This window comes from Hyperolius riggenbachi, chromosome 7, assembly GCF_040937935.1.
Source record: "Hyperolius riggenbachi isolate aHypRig1 chromosome 7, aHypRig1.pri, whole genome shotgun sequence".
In the NCBI taxonomy this organism is placed as follows: Eukaryota; Metazoa; Chordata; class Amphibia; order Anura; family Hyperoliidae; genus Hyperolius; species Hyperolius riggenbachi.
In genome coordinates this window covers 66,253,815-66,272,750 of record NC_090652.1, presented here as the reverse complement: position 1 = coordinate 66,272,750, position 18,936 = coordinate 66,253,815, and the positions used below count along the sequence as shown (strand labels likewise).

At 43.3% G+C, this 18,936-nt stretch overlaps 1 protein-coding gene across 1 annotated transcript in view; it reads right to left on the bottom strand.

Moving 5' to 3' along the window:
* Positions 1-10,433: 10,433 nt before the first annotated feature.
* Positions 10,434-18,936, bottom strand: part of LOC137526038 (uromodulin-like) — a 42,703-nt gene continuing 34,200 nt past the window's right edge. The window contains exons 9-11 of the mRNA XM_068247249.1: positions 18,450-18,531; positions 12,609-12,635; positions 10,434-10,577 (exon numbers count right to left, since the gene is read on the bottom strand). Coding sequence (XP_068103350.1) covers positions 10,513-10,577; positions 12,609-12,635; positions 18,450-18,531 — 174 coding nt within the window. The 3' untranslated portion in view covers positions 10,434-10,512. The remainder of the gene's footprint in view (positions 10,578-12,608; positions 12,636-18,449; positions 18,532-18,936) is intronic.

Sequence of the window (18,936 nt, the reverse complement as noted above, 5' to 3'; positions counted from 1 at the left end):
AGATGTGAAGTGGTTAATGGCTTGCCAAATAGTTTATGACATATTTGATTACATTCAAATGCAGTGAGATCACTTTGGTCTAGATTTGGATAATCTGGATTATTTATACTTATTAATTTTATTGCAGGTGCATGTATATCTTCAAAGTCCCATCACTACATTACAGATCATTTAGGCCTCATTCGCAGAGGGGCATTGTGGTGAGATGTAATGCAGAGAGTCATATTGATATGTTAAATCTATGTGACTTTTATGCGATGCCGATTAGTGTTTTTAATTCCGATTGGTCCTTTGAATTAGTTTAATTTTTTTTACAGTGTGCAGTAATTTAAAAATGCTAATCGCTCTGTGTAGGTTTTGACGAGTGATTACGCCAGAGTTGATATAGTATACATTGCAGAAACGCTAACGCAAAACGTTAAACGCTAAAAATGCTGCATGTCCTGCATAGAGATGGCCCGAATGGTTTGCCCGGCAGGTAGTTCGCGCGGCAGGTAGCAGACACATAGCGCATTCGATCCGCTTCCTATACCTCGTCATTGGGCTAAACTTTGATCCTCTATATCACAGTCAGCAGACACATGGCAGCCAATCAGTCTGCACTCAACCACGGACTCCCGCCCCCCCTCCCCCCCCCATAAAAATGCTGCAGTGTCGCCATGTTCTCACTCTGTTGATCTTGCTATAGTGAGAGGAAGGGAGAGCTTGCTGGAGAGCTAGGGAAAGTGTTAGTTAGCTTGCTCCTCGCTCAATCTTGCTGCTGAAAGCACCCCTAGAAAAGCTCTTTTGAGAGCTAATATTCTTCTGATCTGATTTTTTGTGTGTGTGTGACCACAGGTATACATACACCCCTGTCAGATCTGGGCCTAGCTGCTGTACCGTGCCAGGCCCACACTCTGTATTACCATTGATATGACATGGGTGAGGTTGTTAACTTTTTCTGCCAAATGGCAGGAGAAGAAAAAGACAGTTTGCTAGTCCAGGTTTGCTAAGTCACGGAAGTTCCCTGCTGCTCTGCAGCCAAGGAGAGTGTTAGTAAGTTGTGATGAGCACAAATTTCTCAAAATAGTAATTTTGCCTTGTCATTAACAATTACAATGCAAAAATTCAGGAAAAGAAAAATTAATTATGTCTTGCACCAAATTTAGTGGTTAATAGCAAACCCCCATACTATCAATTGTAAAACTTAAAAGGAAAAATGTTTTTAAGCATGCCGTGTTACTGAGTTTGAAAAAAAATAAATTCCTTTGAACTTTTAAAATCTTTTTTTCTCAAAAAAAATATGCTTGTTCCCCCAACTCCCCTTAACCTCCCTGCCGCTCTAATTATTCGCTGCACACAGCAGCGGGAGGTTTTGTTTTTTTTTTTTTAGCTATTTTTTATTTTTTTTATTTTTAGCATGTAGCTAGCCTAGCGCTATCTACATGCTTCCCACCTCCCTTCGCTATCCCTCCCACCCCTCCGATCTTCTCCGGCGCAAATACCCAACAGGAAATTCCGTTGTGAATGGGATTTCCTGTATGGGCTTCCCCACATTGCCATGGCTATGATCGGACTGACGTCATCGACGTCATTGACGTCATGACGCCAGATGGAGTCCCGATCCACCCCTCAGTGCTTCCTGGCACTGATTGGCTAGGCTGAGCAACGGGTCTGGAGGGGGGGGGGGGCGGCGCGGCGGGTAGCGGCGAAGTGGAGGTGAGCGGCGGCGAGCGGATGTTACACATTTAATAGAAAAAAATTATGCAAATCGGCCCAGCAGGGCCAGAGCAATCCTCTGCGGCGGGTTGCTCCGAGCTGAGCTCGGGATAACCGGCAAGGAGGTTAACCTCTTGCCGACCACCTAATGCAGATTGGTGGCGGCAGAGTGGCTCTGTTGTTCCTCCGTACCACCATATAGCATCATCTTGTGAGGAGCGTGAATTGACGATGGAAGCGCAAGCTTCCACCACTGTAAACAGAGAGCCCCAGAAATCAGCCTGCCAGGCTGTTTATTTTTTGTTTTTTTCTGCAAATTGAATTTAAATTTGCAAACTGAATTTAAATGTTTATACAGCACTGCCATCTTACACAGCGCTGTACAGAGTATAGGCTTATCTCTTACCTGTCCCTCGGAGGGGCTCACAATCTAATCCCTACCATAGGCATATGTCTATGTAAATAAGTGTAGTGTATGTATCATAGTGTATGGCCAATTTGGGTTGGTAGAGGGATAAAAAAGCAACATTTGTTTTGCAAAAATTTCATTTTTTTCTTATTAACCACTTCCGAGTTTCGGGTGGTTTGGATGATCTGTGCTGCAGGGGCTCTTCAGCCCGCAGCACAGATCAGATAGCAGGCAGGGCAATCAGACTTTCCCCCTTTTTTCCCCACTAGGGGGATGTCCTGCTGGGGGGGTATGATCACCGCCGCGCTGCTGTGCCTAGCGGGGGGGCTCCTCAAAGCCCTCCTCCGCAGTGCTATTCCTCCCTCTGCCTCCTTCCCTCCCTCCCCTCTTCATTATGGGCTGCGCAGGACGGAAATCCGTCCTGCGCCGCCACAGATAGGCTTCAGCCTATCAGATGCCGGCGATCCCTGGCCAATCAGAGGCCGGGGATCGCCGATCTCCTCTACGGCGCTGCTGCGCAGCAGCGCCGCATGTATGTAAACAGCGGAGAAGATCTTCCCCGCGTGTTTACATTTACCCAGCGAGCCGCGATCGGAGGCTCGCAGGGTGTTCACGGAGACACCCTCCGTGAACTGACATGGAACGGCTGCTCATACGAGCGGCCGTTTCCATGGAAACCGCTTCAGGATTCAAGGGTGTACTTATGCGTACGCAGAATCCTGAAGTGGTTAATTACAAAAAATGAAACTTGCAGCAGCAATAAAATACCACCAAAAGATAGCTCGATTTGTGAGAAGAAAAGGAGGTAAAATTGTATGACCGAGCAATAAACCGTTAAAGTTGAGAAGTGTCAAATTGTAAAAAATGGCCTAGTCACTAGGGGGGTATAAACCTCTGGTCCTCAAATGGTTAACATACTTAGCAATTTTGGTGATGACAGCATGTATAGCTTTACTATTAACCATTGAAGTGGGTACAAAATTACGCATAATTATGAATAGATTGCTCAAATTCAATTGCATTTTCACATTGCAATTACGTGTGGCTGTAGTTGCAAAATTTTAGACAACATGTGATGTACCTTTAAGTAGCAGATTATGACCATTACTGTTAGTGAGTGCCTTTAGCCCACTAATATCTTACTTTGTCGTAACAAGCACAGCATCCTGAATTAATTGTAGATGGAAAAATGGACATACTAAACCTCTAATTCTTCTAAGGATAATAAATCACCCTCTTGGAATCTAGCAATTTATGTGCTTTGGAAATTGATTTACAATGGATATATTGTTTATTAAACACTTTTGTAAAGTAGGTTTCTGTGATGTTTCTTTTGAATTTAGCGTAATGGGTAATCAGACAGTTTTAACCGAGTTACTCCTGTCTGGACTCTCTGAATTCCCAAATCTTTGGGTTCCTCTTTTCCTCTTCTTCCTTATCTTCTATCTCCTGACAGTAATCTGGAATTTGCGAATTATCGCTCTTATAATCACTAATACACATCTCCAAACATCCATGTATTTCTTTCTTGGAAACCTGGCCAGTTTAGACCTCTGTTGTTCTTCAGTCACTGTTCCTCGAATATTGTTTGATCTTCACACTAATAGAAGAATGATTGCCACAACAGCTTGCCTGACTCAGTTCTTTTTCTTCATCTTCTTCACCACTTCCGAGGTTTCCTTGTTGTCTGTCATGTCATAGGATCGATATGTTGCCATCTGTCGCCTACCCACTTCATTTCATACAGTTAATGCACTGGAAATTATGTGCACAGCTTTCATCCACTGTGTGGTCTGTTGGCTTCACTTACTCTTTAATCCACACACTTTTTGCTCAAAATTTGAAATTCTGTGGATCAAATATCGTAGAAAACTTCTTTTGTGATCTACCCCAGATGTTTGCAATCTCTTGCAGTGACATCTTCATCAATGTCCCGCTCATTTTTCTCTTAGGAGGCTTATTTGGAGGGGGAGGCCTGATGATGACTTTTTTGCCCTATGTGTCCATTTTCAAATTTGTCAAAAAATTAAAAGACAGTAGGAATAAAGTTTTCTCTACATGCATCTCTCATCTACTGGTGGTCCTCCTATTTTATGGCACTATTACTTTCAACTATTTTCGGCCAACTGGTAGTAAACATTTTGTCGGGGACAAAGTGGTGTCGGTTTTCTACACAGTGATTCTTCCCCTTCCCAATCCTCTGATTTACAGCCTACGAAACCAGGACTTCAAGATGGCCTTCTGGAGTGCTGCGACAAAGGCGGCCAAAATGTAATGTAAATTTGATCTAAGTAAAGTTTCCATTCCTTAGCAGTGGGTAGATTTTGAAGTGTCATTCTTCAACGAAGCCTATACGTTGAACTTTAGAGTTTTTAATCTCATATGGCAGGGTGAGAGTTGGTGGGCAAAGGAATTATCTCCTTCTGTATATGTCTCCATGCTAGAAATTAGGATAAGACACCAGCAAAGACTCCAACTAAAATCCCATGATGTGACCTTACAAGTAAATAATTTATATAAAAAAAATGGTTATGGTTTTTAAATGTTCTGCAGCACAACTCTTGTTTTCAAAGGAATTTCTACACATATTACAACAGCATGATTCAATAGCAAAAGAGTCTAGGGGTAAAACTGCCTTCCCTGCTGTCCTGTCCTGTTAAATACATTATAGTAGTTTATAAAATGAAAAACACAACAAATGGGAACTCCAACTGTTCACCAGTTTAATTCTTGATTAGGTGTTAGTAATCAAAAACTCACATGTAAAAAGTACAGAAATTGGTGTCCTGGGTAAGGGCTCTGCCTCTAAAACTGGAGACCAGGGTTCAAATCTTGGCTCTTCCTGTTCAGTAAACCAGCACCAATTCAGGAGCATTGGGCAAAACTCCCTTACACTACTAATACCTACTGTGCATGCTTTAGTGGTTGCAGCTCTGGGACTTTGAGTCCACCCTGGAGAAAAGTATGATGTGAATGGTTTGTGTCTGTCTTGCAAAACAGAAGTTTGCCTTCTTTAAACAGAAGATTGTTAGGAATCATGCTTTGCCTTCTCATGCCTGCTGGTGGCAGTATTGACTTGGATTGCCCTGGACTTTCATTGTGCCACCAGCAGAGGGTTTTATGGACTTCAAGCAGCACTGGAGTTTTGCCACCCACCAGCAGGTGGCTGTATGCTGTCTTTAGAGTAGACTAGCAGTTCTTGATCTGGCCTGCGGGTGGTTCAGGAGCTCCTTCTGCAGGATCACACCACCAGCTGCATCTTGTTACCATTTTCACTGATTGCTTAGCATATATAAAGTCTGCTGTTTGCTCCATCCAGTTGACAGTATGCAGACTTTGCAGTCTCTGACCTGAGCCTCTGGACATTCCTGATAACTGATACCTGTTACCTGTTTACCTGATACCTGATTGCTTGACTTCCTGGTATTTGACCTCTGCTTTGTTTGACTATCCACTTGCCTGCTGAATTGTATCCTGTGCCTGATTGTATATATTCACATGTTGTATACATCTGTATATATCTCCTGCACATTGCATACATCTGTATATATCTCCTGCACATTGCTTTGTAAATAGATAGTTAGTCCGGTTTTTGGTTGTATGTGTGCACATTGTTTGTTCTGGTTGTGAGAGATTCTTTGTATATATTTATGGTTGCATGTAGTTTTCACTTTATTTGCATTTATGCACAATCTGAGTACAATAAACTATTATTGTACACTATAGTTTCAGTGTCTGTATCGCTGCACACTGTTCAGGTTTGTCCACAATGCATCACTGATGAATATGCAAATCATCCTTTGTTGTCCCGTAAACTAACCACGCCTCCTGAACCGCTGGAATGCATTGATGTGTCAGCTTGGTAATTGTACAGAGCCACAATAATTTAACGTGCAAAATAAATCAATGCATTGGAAAGTGAGAAGTTAAAACAAAATAGAAGATAGATCAAGAAATCATTGATATTCACCATGTAATTTGTTTATATTGTTTGATCCACAATCAGCCTGCACTTAATCATCTTTGCTACTGGCAGACATAAAAAAGAAAACAGAAAGTACCAACTGCTATTATCAATAACCACACCCCCTAACAATGTGATAGGCTAAGAAAAGGTTTTATTTTTATAGATAAGATATTTATATGCACAGAGGAAGATACTGGTTGCTTGACAGTTGGAAACTGCTGTTATTTCCCACAATGCAACAAGGCTCACAGTCAGGAAACTCTGAGGACCCAGGTCCTGACATCACATTGTGAAAGGGTTTTCACCACAATATCAGCTATACAGACCACCCCAATGTTATATTTGAGAAAAGGTAAAGATTTCTCATGGGAAAGGGGGTATTAGCTTCTGATTGGAATGAAGTTCAATCCTTGGTTACAGTTCATATATTATCATCAAGAATGAGAATTGGCTCTTCGGGGCATGAAAAAAATACAAAAGCTTTATTAAGAAGAATTATATTAATATAGTAGAAAAGACATACAAAATCTCATCATAATCATAACACAAAAAAAAACACAAAAACACAAACAAACCCCCATAAAAGGTCAATTTTCTATCTTCATCTGGGTAATATGAAAAGTAGGGCTGCAGTCCCTAGACCTCATAGGTATATACCTCTCCGAAACTGGCAGTTCAATGTGACATCCATGAACTATAAGAATTGCAGCAATGCTGATACGTATCAGTGAGGACTGTGTTATAAATCACTGTCTGCTCATTGCAGATTCGCCCCCAATCGCAGGGTGACTATGTTAAAGTTCATCAGATCAGACTTAATTCTCACAGTTGATGAAACAATCCTTGTTGCACATATAAGTATCCTCAAGCAACATCAAAGAGCGGCCATGCAAAGCTGAAAGGCCAGGTGCACAAGGCAGAGCAAGCTGAAAGTCCCCCAATTGCAGGGAATGAGCAGCAGATAATGCAACAGTACTTTGTGAGAATGCAGGGTTAAAGCCAAGCAAGTCCATGCAAAGAGATGCAACAGATATCCTTATATGTCACATAGTTACCAGTCCTCCTGGATGATGCTGCCATAAACTTGGGTGGATGAGGTCCAAATTGGTTACAGTTCCCCTTTAATTGTTTAGTGATCTAACAGACCAGCTTTTCTGTGCCTTACGTACAACATCTCACAAAAGTAAGAATGCCTCTCTCACGTTTTTGTACATATTGTATTATCTCTTCATGGGACAGCACTGAAGATGTGACACTTTGATGCAATGTAAAGTTGTCAGTGCATATTCAGTGAAAGTAAACAGTGTACATTTGCTGTCCCTTCAAAATAACTCAGCACATAGCCATTAATGTCTAAACTGCTGGCAAATAAAGTGAGTACAACCCTAAGCAAAGAATGTCAAAATGTCAGGAGAAAATTGTTAGGGGAAAAAAGTGAATTGAATTGTGGTCATTGTAGTTGTTTCCTCTGTCTTCCATCTGCATAAGTGATAAGACAACAGCTCTAACACTGGCTGAACAAAAAGCTCCTGCAATTCCCGCACTTGCCAACCATGGCGGCTTGCTCCTCCTCCTTCTCACCTTGCAGTGCAGTGAAGGTAGTAGTGTAATAGTTACCTGTTCCACCCTGCATTAGGTTGCATGCAACATGCAAAAGGGTCCTTTTACACTTGGTGTGGTACAATTTGCACATGACAAAATGACTATCACATTGCATCACACCATTACACACACTTTAGTACATGCAGCAGTCTGCACCAACAGGGAAACCAGAGGCAACCCACCCCAAAAATCCACACCCCTCAGTCACATGCACACTGCCAGACAGGAAATATGCTACCTGAAAATCTGCATCTGCACATGTGCAATGCACCTGCACATGCACACCGCAATGGATGGCAGTTAGTGTGTTACGTGGCATTGACTTTAAAGTGAATACAAGTTAAGAGTGATATGGAGGTTGCTATATTTGTTTTATTTTAAATAACACCAGTTGCCTGGCAGCCCTGCTGGTCTATTTTGCTGCAGTAGTATATCCCGTTGATGTGGTAGGAGGAGGTGACACAATGTGATGCAACATGGTGCATCACAAGGGACCTTGGCAAATCAGTTGTTGTCCTTGGATACTGTTTTTTTTGTTTTTTTTTATTGAATTTCAGTTTGCATTGAAATATTACTGAATTATTTTCCATTTCACCTTTTTTCCTTTGTTTTCTATCAGGAAATAGTTTTTCATCTTATTTAAAAGGTAACTGTTCAACACTACCATGTAGGTTAAAAAAAAGTAATGTAAAACTGTTCTGAGTATTTTCTTGCATAATGGGAGCTTAAGGTATTTTACTGGTAAGGTCTGAAAATATCACCTTGAAGAAAGCTCAGGAGAAAAGTTAATAGGTTACAGGCCATTGTGTATTAAAATGGTAGTTTAAATGGACATAAGACAATTTATTTTCACCTCACTACCCAGTTAGAAATAAACAGTTTCTGGAAAACGGTCTTGCAATGTATTTAATGATAGTACTACTGTCCTTAAAACTATAATGCAAATTATTCCCTTCTCAGCTCATGTCTAGACTGTGCAGATACCTGAATTGGCTAGGCGAGAGAATACAGTGTTTAATAGATGGTGCACACCATGCAATTTCCTATCAGATAGACGGATCGAATTGATTATTTCTGACAGGTCCAATCTGATTTGTTTTTTTGATCCATTTTCTGATCACTTCTATACAAAATCGATCAGAAAAATGATCAGAAATCAGATCAGACCTGCCAGAAATAATTGATTCAAGCCTTCTATCTGATGAGAAATTGCAAGGTGTGTATCAGGCATAACGCTTCTAGTGCTAATAACCTTTGGACATGAATAAATATTTAAAAACTACTGTGTTTCCCCAAAAATAGAACAGTCCCCAAAAATAAGGCCCATTTTATATATCAAGCAAGCTTGAAATATAACACATCCTCTGAAAATAAGACCTAGCTAGGCCACGCAATGCCCCCCCCCCTTTCCCTCCCGCCCTCTCTTCCTCTGCAGAGTGGTGAGCGGAGCATTACAGCAGAGGAAACTCACCGGCTTCTGACGTGCCAGCGTTAACGTCTCTCCTCAGCAGCATCCAGCTTCCTCAGCTTGACAATGGCGGCTGCTGTCATCTTGTGACACACGCACGTTCATGTCACGTGACATGAGCTGCCGTTGTCAAACAGAGAAACCCGGGCGCTGCTGGGGAGAGAAGTTATCGCTCCTACGTCGGAAGCCGGTGAGTTTCCTCTGCTGTAATGCTCTGCTTGCCATTCAGCAGAGGGAGGGAAGAGCTTTACTGGGCTGGGGCTGCCGTTCTGGACAAGGTCACCTCGGCTATGACTACCTGCAGCACATCAGGGAGGGAGGGAATGGCTTTACTGGGCTCGGGGCTGCCACTGGGGAACAAAATTGTAATCCCTCCCCGAAAATAAGACCTGCCACATTATGATCGGAAATCAGATTGACCTGTCAGAAATAATTGATTCAACCCTTCTATCTGATGGGAAATTGTACGGTGTGTACCAGGCATAACGCGTTTAGTGCTAATAACCTTTGGACATGAATAAATATTTAAAAACTACTGTGTTTCCCCAAAATAAGGCCCATCTTATATTTCAAGCAAGCTTGAAATATAAGACATCCTCTGAAAATAAGACCTAGCTGGGCCACGCAATGCCCCCCTCCCCCTTCGCTCCCTCTGCAGAGTAGCGAGCAGAGCATTACAGCAGAGGAAAATCATCAACTTCCGATGTGCCATCGTTAACGTCTCTCCTCAGAAGCATCTAGCTATCTCTCCTTGACAATAGCGGCTCTCATCTTGTGACGCACGCAAGTCCGCGTCACATGACATGAGCCGCCATTGTCAAACAATGTCAAACAAGGAACCCGGGCACTGCTGAGGAGAGAAGTTATCGCTCCTACGTCGGAAGCCAGTGAGTTTCCTCTGCTGTAATGCTCCATTCGTCACTCTGCATAGTGAGGGAGGGAGGGAGAGAAGGAAGGAAGGGCTTTACTGGGCTGGGGCTGCCGTTCTGGACAAGGTCCCCATGGCTATGACTACCAGCAGCACAATAGGGAGGGAGGAAATGGCTTTACTGGGCTGGGGGCTCCCAGTGTGGAACAAAATTGTAAACTCTTCCCCAAAATAAGACCTACCACATTATTTGGGGCTAAAATTAATATAAGACAGTGTCTTATTTTTTGGGAAAAGACGGTATCAAAATTATTCATTGCACAATTCAAAGACAAATGATGGGGTCTTTTTAAAAAAAAAAAAAAAATCTAGACATATTTGGTTAAAAAGTATTCTTAGGCTAAGATTGTTGATAGTCATGCCATTCTAAGTTAGAAACAAAACCTACAATGAATTAGCTCTAATCTACAAAGGTAGCATTGATACTAGGTAGTGTAGGGCTAGATCAGAAGCATGAGGAGAACAACAGCCAAGAGAAGGAGCTTCCTGTCCAATGAAGCAGCACCTGGAAAACAGGAAGATACAAAAGGTTTTGTATAAAAACCTACAAAATTACAGTAGTGTGGACACCATTAAAATAATGCAAAAGACCAGTAGTGACTTATGGCGCTAAAATGTGGGCACTGACAGATGCAGAAAAGGAGCTCCCAATGGGGAGGGAAAGATATAGTAAATAATCTATGAGTCAGTAGTAGGGATGCTCATTTGGATCCTGCAGAACAGAAATGTCCGCATTTCCAAGCGGAAATCGTCTTTTTTGTTTGGAAAACGGAATTCTGTGGAAAACCGCAACTCTGTAAATTTAGTGCAATCACAGAACTCGGAAGCATTGGACCAATCAGAGAATGCATAATTTTTCCACAACTATCGGATTACCATGGTTATTTTAGACCAATCAAATAACAAAGTGCTGATTTTCTTTTTTTTCCATTCTCTGCTGTAACAAATGACAAATATAATATTCCTTGGAAATCGGAAAAGATGTTAAATCAGAAATCGGAAAACCCACAAAATTGGAAATTTGCAATGGCGTAAATTGGAAATGGCCATTTTCGGGGAGCCCTAGTCAGTAGTAGATACTACATGTTCTCTTCAGCCTGAACAATGTAGAGGTAAGTATCATCTCACATCTCCCTTGCTCCACTGGTAATCAGGTATTGTTATTTTTACTTTAATCTCCCACATGTTTGCTTCTGGATCAGGGGCATAGATATGCATCTCTGTGTATTTACCTCACCATGCACAATTGCTCTAGACCTGATTGGTCCATGATCGGTGAATGGTAACATCAATCAACGTGCCCAGTGGCATAGCTATGGAGCTCGCCCCCCCCCCCCCCCCCAGCATTCTATACATAACACTAGAGATGGGCTGAACGGTTCACCCGCGAATGGTTCCAGGCGAACTTTGGGTGGTTCGCGTTCGCCAGCGAAGGCGAACTATTTTGGAAGTTCGATTCGCCCCCATAATGCTCCATTGATGTCAACTTTGATCCTCTACATCACAGTCAGCAGGCACATTGTTGTAGCCAATCAGACTACACTCCCTCCTGGAGCCCCACCCCCCCCCCCCCTTATAAAAGGCAAGGTTCTCCGGCCATTTTACTCACTCGTCTGCCTACAGTAATTAGTTAAGGGACAGCTGCTGACAGACTCTGCTAGGGAGAGCTTATTTAGGCTCGTTAGCTTGCTCCTGGCTGATTGTTATTCCCTATATAGCAACCTTCCCTCCTCCAGAGGAGGAGGAGGGTCTTGTCTTCCAGGGAATTGTAGGATTTCAAAAGCCAGCTCACATACATTGGCTCTCCTCACCGCTATACCACCACCAACACTACATGCTGAAGCCAGCCTAGCATGTACCATTATGATATATCCAAGATAAAAATGAGCTTGCTTAGGGATTTGTAGGATGTCAGAAGCCAACCCACATACATTGGCCAGGAATTGAACCCAGGTCAACTGCTTGGAGGGCAGCTATGCTCACTACTATACTACCAACACTACAGGCTGAAGCCAGCCTAGCTGGCCTGGGAAGGATGAAAAGCTAGGTGACCATGCAACCATTCCTGCTAACCTAAAGCTTACTAGTGTCTTTTACAACACATTGGCTTAATACTTTACTCAATCCAATGCTCCAATATGGGGAAGCTTCTCTGTTTGCTGTTGTTTTGTTTTGTTTTGTTTTGTTTTGTTTTTTTAAGTGTGGGATACCTACTTTTCAGGGTATGGTAAGAAGAGTGGGAACAAGAGGGAAAAAAACTTTCAAAAATAAAGTAGTTTTCAATGTTAAAATCGACGGAAATGTCTGCGATTTCTGTGAAAATCCGCCTACAGTACTTGCATTACCGATTTCCGAATTCCGATGCAGAAATGCAATTTACGATCAAAATCCAAACAAGCATCCCTATGCACATGCTTCTTTCTTCATTAAATGTTTTGATTAGTCATCATCCTCTATATAATTTTGTCAGTTTTACTTATATACTAACATTTATAACATGCAACATGGTAGCTAATCATATTTTTTTTTTTCTTACCTCTATCAGAAGATGAAGTGTTTTTAACTGAAACAACAGCAATGATATTATTTACTTTCTAGCAACATTTATATAAATCTCAGTTTTTTTTGTTTTCATTTTACACTGTCTTACGGCATGTTTGGGTGTTTTTTTTTATTAATGCAAATATAAAAAAAATGTATGTGTCATTTGTTTTGTTTTTTATGCATTTTATTTCATGTTCTTGGAGCTGAATCCTAACTTTGAGCAGTGAGATTTTTTTCGTTGTTTTATCCTCCCACATCACACTTATCAGTGTCCATCTCCTTCACAACTCTGGTGAAGTGTGTCCACTCTCTTAAGCAGACAACAGGCTCCGCAGTTTTTAGACTTACACCTGAATAAATTGTGTCTGTTATGAATAAAAATGAATGCAGCAACAAAACTGTACACAATGACATCACGTAGTTCACACGCAAGTTACATATGTTCATCAGCTTCAATTGTTTCTCTTTTAAAGAGAATCTGTACTCTAACATTCTTACAATAGAAAGCATACCATTCTATTCATTATGTTCTCCTGTGACCCTCTGGGCTGTTTCTGCCTCTCCCTGCTGCAATCCTGGCTTGTAATTGAGAGTTTTAGGCTGCTTACACACCAAGACGTTACAGGCGCACGTTAGTGCGCCTGTAACGCTCCCCCAACGCACAGCAATGTAACACAAGTGGGCTGTTCACACAGCCCACGTTGCGTTACATGTAACGCTGCACGTTCTGTGCAAAGTGCAGCATGCTATGGCTTTGGAGCGGCTATAGCCGCATTAGACTGTTTGCACATGCGCAGTGGGGGGCGGAGAGGAGGCGGGGAGAGCCAGTTACAGTAGCCGCGCACATGGCTACTTAATATTCACTGCACTGGCGGGCGCTGATTGGCCGGCGGGACCACGTGATGCGGAGTGTCTCGCTCCGCATCACGTGGTCCCGCTGGCCAATCAGCGCCACTCTGGGAGACATTATAGGACTCGAGCCGCCTAACGCGGCTCACTCTACCGTCGGCTCTTGCAGCACCATACGTTGTGTTAGGTGCACGTTATGCGACCTTAACGTGGCACCTAATGCAACGTCTTGGTGTGCAAGAAGCCTTAGGCAGTGTTTACAAACAAACTAACCAGCTTGTGATAGGCTCAGACTGTGACTCACACAGAGCTTGGAGTGGGTGTGTATAGCTTCTGCCAATGACAAGCAGTGCAGCACATTCCACACATTCCAGCCTCAGCGACAGAGCCAGCCGACAGAAGAGAGAAGATTAGATCATATAACACAGATAACACAGCTACTGTGCAATTAGGAAAGGCTGCAGTAACACAGACCACATTAGAACAGGCATAGGAACTTATAGGCTAGAAGAAATAAGGCTGAACATTTTGTTACAGAGTCTCTTTAAAATACACATTTGATTCATAGAAGCTATTGTTATTAGTACATTTAAAATAGACATTTGGTCATTTGAGCTCTGATAGAAAATTGGTAATTTTACTATTATTTTGTTATTGCCTTTCCTAAACTATCTCTCACACTAACCCTCTGCTATCTATGCCTAACAGTAACCCTCATCCCCTCCCTACTCCTCAAACTAACCCTACCCCTACCTATGCCTAACACCAATGCCTAAAACTAACCAATAGCTGAGGTGGGGCTTGACTACATAATAGCAAAAAACAGGGAACTAAGTTACTCACACATACTGCTGCCTCCCCGATATCTGGAGTTTGGATACATGGTGGATGAACTCTGTGAGATTTTTCCTGACCCCCACTGCTGATATTCAGTATTCGTTAGCCAAACCTCTGGCACCACTTACAGACCTCCATCACTTTTTGAAGTTTAGTTATATGATAGCGGCTGCTATTTATGCTTCTTGCTGAGCTTCTCTGCCTTTGGCACCAAAAGTATGCAGTTTGTGCCAATATAGCCACAATTACATCGGCACCCAAATTACCAATTGGGCTACGTGCCTAAATTATCTGCTTTTGATTCCTGGTTTATTTCATAAATCAGCATACCACATACAAACAGCACATACACATAGATACAAATTATGATGACCTTTCTAAAAAGCGCAGATGATTAAATAAGTACCCTGGGGCCATTAAGTACTAAACTTCCATTTTTTTAATTCAAAATATTTCGTTGCAGCACTCTGACACATACGAAGGTAAATAAACACTCTGGCAAGCCTATGAGCATTTCAGTGCATTCTTTTCACCCTTCTCTTTTCATAAGTAACTAGGGTTATACAGGTGGCAGCCATTAGCCAGTGCAGTTTCTAGGCTAAAATGTACCCAGGGCAAGGGTGTAAAAATTGCGCCCCCCCCCCCCAGGTCCCCCAGTATAGGTAGCCAGGCATAGGTGAGCCAGTATAGTTGCCCCGGGATAGGTTAGCCAGGTAGGTGCCTCCAGTATAGGTAGCCAGTATAGTTGCCCCCAGTATAGGTTAGATAGGCAGGCGCCCCTGGTATAAGTTAGATAGGTAGGTGCCCCAGTACAGGTTAGCTAGGTGGGTGCCTCTAATATAGGTAGCCAGAATAGTTGCCCTCAGTATAGGTTAGATAGGTAGGTGCCCCCAGTATAGGTTAGCTAGGTAGGTGCCTGCAATATAGGTAGCCAGTATAGTTGCCACCTGTATAGGCTAGCTAGGTAGGTAGGTGTCCCCAATGTATAGCTTAGATTAGGTAGGTGCCCCCAAGTAAAGGTTAGATTAGGTAGGTGCCCCCCCCCGTATAGGTTACATTAGGTAGGTGCCCCCCAGTATAAGTTAGATTAGGTAGCTGCCCCCAGTATAGGTTAGATAGGTAGCTGCCCCCCAGTATAGGTTAGATTAGGTAGGTGTCCCCCAATATAGGTTAGATTAGGTAGGTGATCCCCAGTATTGGTTAGATTTCATAGCTGCCCCCAGTATAGGTTAGATAGGTAGCTGCCCCCCAGTATAGGTGAGATAGGTAGCTGTCCCCCAGTATAGGTTAGATTAGGTAGCTGCCCCCCAGTATAGGTGAGATAGGCAGCTGTCCCCCAGTATAGGTTAGATTAGGTAGGTGTCCCCCAATATAGATTAGATAGGTAGCTGCCCCCAGTAAAGGTTAGATTAGGTAGGCGCCCCCCAGTATAGGTTAGATAGGTAGCTGCCCCCCCAGTATAGGTGAGATAGGTAGCTGCCCCCAAGTATAGGTGAGATTAGGTAGGTGTCCCCCAATATAGGTTAGAGAGGCAGCTTCCCCCCATAATGGAGTGGGGAGCCGGAGCCACGGGGAGGGCAACCCGACCTCTCCCTCCCTCTCCCCGGGCCGCCCTCCGTGCTCCCCCCTCAGATCAGATGCCGAGTAATTAATTAGTGCAGCAGGAACATACATAACTACTCACGTCCCTGCATTCCACTGGCCGCTCACTCGCCGCTGATCTCCTCTCGGCATAGGCATACGCTGCTTCTGGCTAAACAGGAAGCAGCGTGTGTATCAGCGTCTATGCCGAGAGGAGATCAGCGGCGAGTGAGCGGCCAGTGGAACGTAGGGAGGTGAGTAGTTATGTATGCTTCCTGCTGCACTAATTAATTACTCTGCATCTGATCTGATGGGGGAGCACAAAGGGCGGCCCGGGGAGAGGGAGGGAGAGATCGGGCTTCCGTCCCCGCAGCTCCGGCACCCCCTCCATTACAGCGCCCCCCTCCCAACAGCGCCCAGGGTGGTGGCACGGGCAGCACGGCCCTAAAAACGAGCATGCCATTAGCAAAGCCTCCTTTGCCGGACACCTTCTACTCCACCAGTCTGCCGGATTCTGTCCCGGCAATATGAAAGGAAGGGAGGGGTTCCTCCAATAAATGTAAAATATTTGATATTTGTCATCATGCAGCTGAAAAAAGGCTGCTATTTATTATTATAATTTAGAAAATAGATTTTATTTCTGAAATGTTGTATTTTTAATTTGGGTCCACTTTAATAGCAAAGCCCCCATACATGATATAAATACTAAATTTGCAGGATCTATTAAGTAGAACAGTGGGAACAAGGAGAAAAAAAAGGTTCAAAGGAAAATAGTATACATTTAAATGCGGTAAATGACAGTTAATATATTTACCGCATTTAAATGTATACTTTTTCCTTTGAAATTTCCTTAGAACCTATAAAGAGACTCTGTAACAAAATTTTCAGCCTTATTTCTTCTATCCTATAAGTTCCTATACCTGTTCTAATGTGGTCTGTCTTGCTGCAGCCTTTTCTAGTTGCTCTGTCTCTGTAATATCTCTGTTAGATAATCTAATCTTCTTTCCTTTGCTGGCTCAGGCAGGAATGTGCTGCTCTACTGTGAAAGGGAGAAGCTATGCACACCCCCTCCACGCCCCCTGCAGGCTCTGTATGCTGCTTGTATAACTCACAGACAGAGCTTCTCTGAGCCTGTCCCATGCTGGTTAGCAGCCATGTTTTTTGTTTGTAAACACTGCCTAAAACTGGCAATTACAAGCCAGGATCGCAGCGGGGAGTGGCAGAAACAGCAAAGAGGGGCCCAGGAGAACATAATGAATAGAAGTAAGGGGGCTTTGCTATTAACCGCTAAAGTTGGTGGGTTTTGGCGGGATTTAATCACAAATACTTTTTCTTCGGAAACTTTAAATTAGATTTTCTCAACAACTATAAGGTCAAAAACATTTTTTTTAAGTTGTAGCCACCTATCACCCTTATAATCCATGCAATTCTGGGGATTGGGGCATGTATGGGGGCTTTGCTATTAATGTTAAAATCAAATATGGATCACTAACCCTCGATCACGGATTTTACAGGCAATCACGGATAGAATCTGAGTCAAATTCGTCAATCAGTTTCAAATCCGAATCACAGATTATCTGAATTTTGGGACTGCCGTGTCTGGATTTATTTGAATCCGTGATCGGGGTATCCAAGCAACACTGGTCACTATGGAACTTAAAGAGACACTGAAGCGAGAATAAATCTTCCTTCAGTGCTTATATTCAGCAGGGGCATGTGTGCCCCTGCTAAAACGCCGCTATCCCGCGGCTAAACGGGGATCCCTTACCTCTAAAATCTCCTCTCTGCAGCGGGGGATCACTTCCGCATTGAGGCATGGCTAATGGCCGCAGCCCTGCCCTAACAACCCGTCTGTCAGCGCGTATCTCCGTCTCTCCCCGCCCCTTTCAGTCTCCCTGAGAGGGGCGGGGGAGAGGCGGCGATGCCCTGCTGATAGACAACGCTGAGAGGCAGGGCTGCAGCCATTAGCCCTGCCTCAACAGCAGCAAAATCTACGACTAAGTTGGTCGTAGATTTTGCAGGGGTGGGTTTGGGGGGTAAGGGACCACCATTTAGCCGCGGGATAGAGGCGTTTTAGCAGGGGGAATATAAGCTCTTTAAGGCCCTGTTCACAGTGGTCAGTTGCATTGCAGAATAATTCTGCATGTCAACTCACTGCCCATACAATTCTATAGGCCTGTTCACAGTAACGGATCTCTTTATTCTAACTTGCTGCATGGAGGCTTAGTATTAAAGTCTATGGCCAATCTACATTGCAGTTCACAGTCATTATAATGCAACGCGTGAGTTATGCAACTGACCACTGTGAACCTAGCCTTACGGTTCAGGTTTTTAGTTTGTAGACCTGCTTTGAAGGTCTTTGGTCTTGGTAAATGGTATCCTCAAGAATGGTGCATGAAGATATTTGTGTTCTAGGAGGACACAGAAAAGAGACTCTTTGGCATATTGAACTCCATTTTTTTTTTATGGATACACTTTTACGTTGTACCGTTGTCAACAGTGTGTATATGGGTTGCAATATAGATAATTTTAGAGAATGTTTAAAATAATATTTAGTTTTTCTCACCTTTGCGGTTGATAGGTCCTAGGGACACATGTTGAAAATTATCACTGCTGGCTGCACCCGAGTCTTTTGAAAAAGGGCAGTTCTGTAAAAAGAAGTGAAAGTTCTGTAAAAAGAAGTGAAAATATGCGGAAGTGATGTCACTTCCGCATATCAGTGCGGGCGCTGGGTCCTAGCGCCCGCACGATAGGTCGCCGGCTCGCCGCCTGATCCTGAGGTCTGAGACGCGGCGGCGGCGGCTGGAGGGAGCCGCTGACAGAGGGGGCAGCGGCGGCCGGGAGATCCGTGGCACCCCAGGAAAGATTGGGGGCACGTGCCCCCCTAAAACAGGGCTAGCGACGCCCCTGACAACAATAATTCCACTAATAGTGGCCATACATGGTACAATTTTCATTTTTTTTTATTAGATAATTTAATTTGATTATTCCGTTAGATCGAATATACAAATTTTTCCAACATGTTCGTTCATTTTTTTATTGAAAAAATTGGA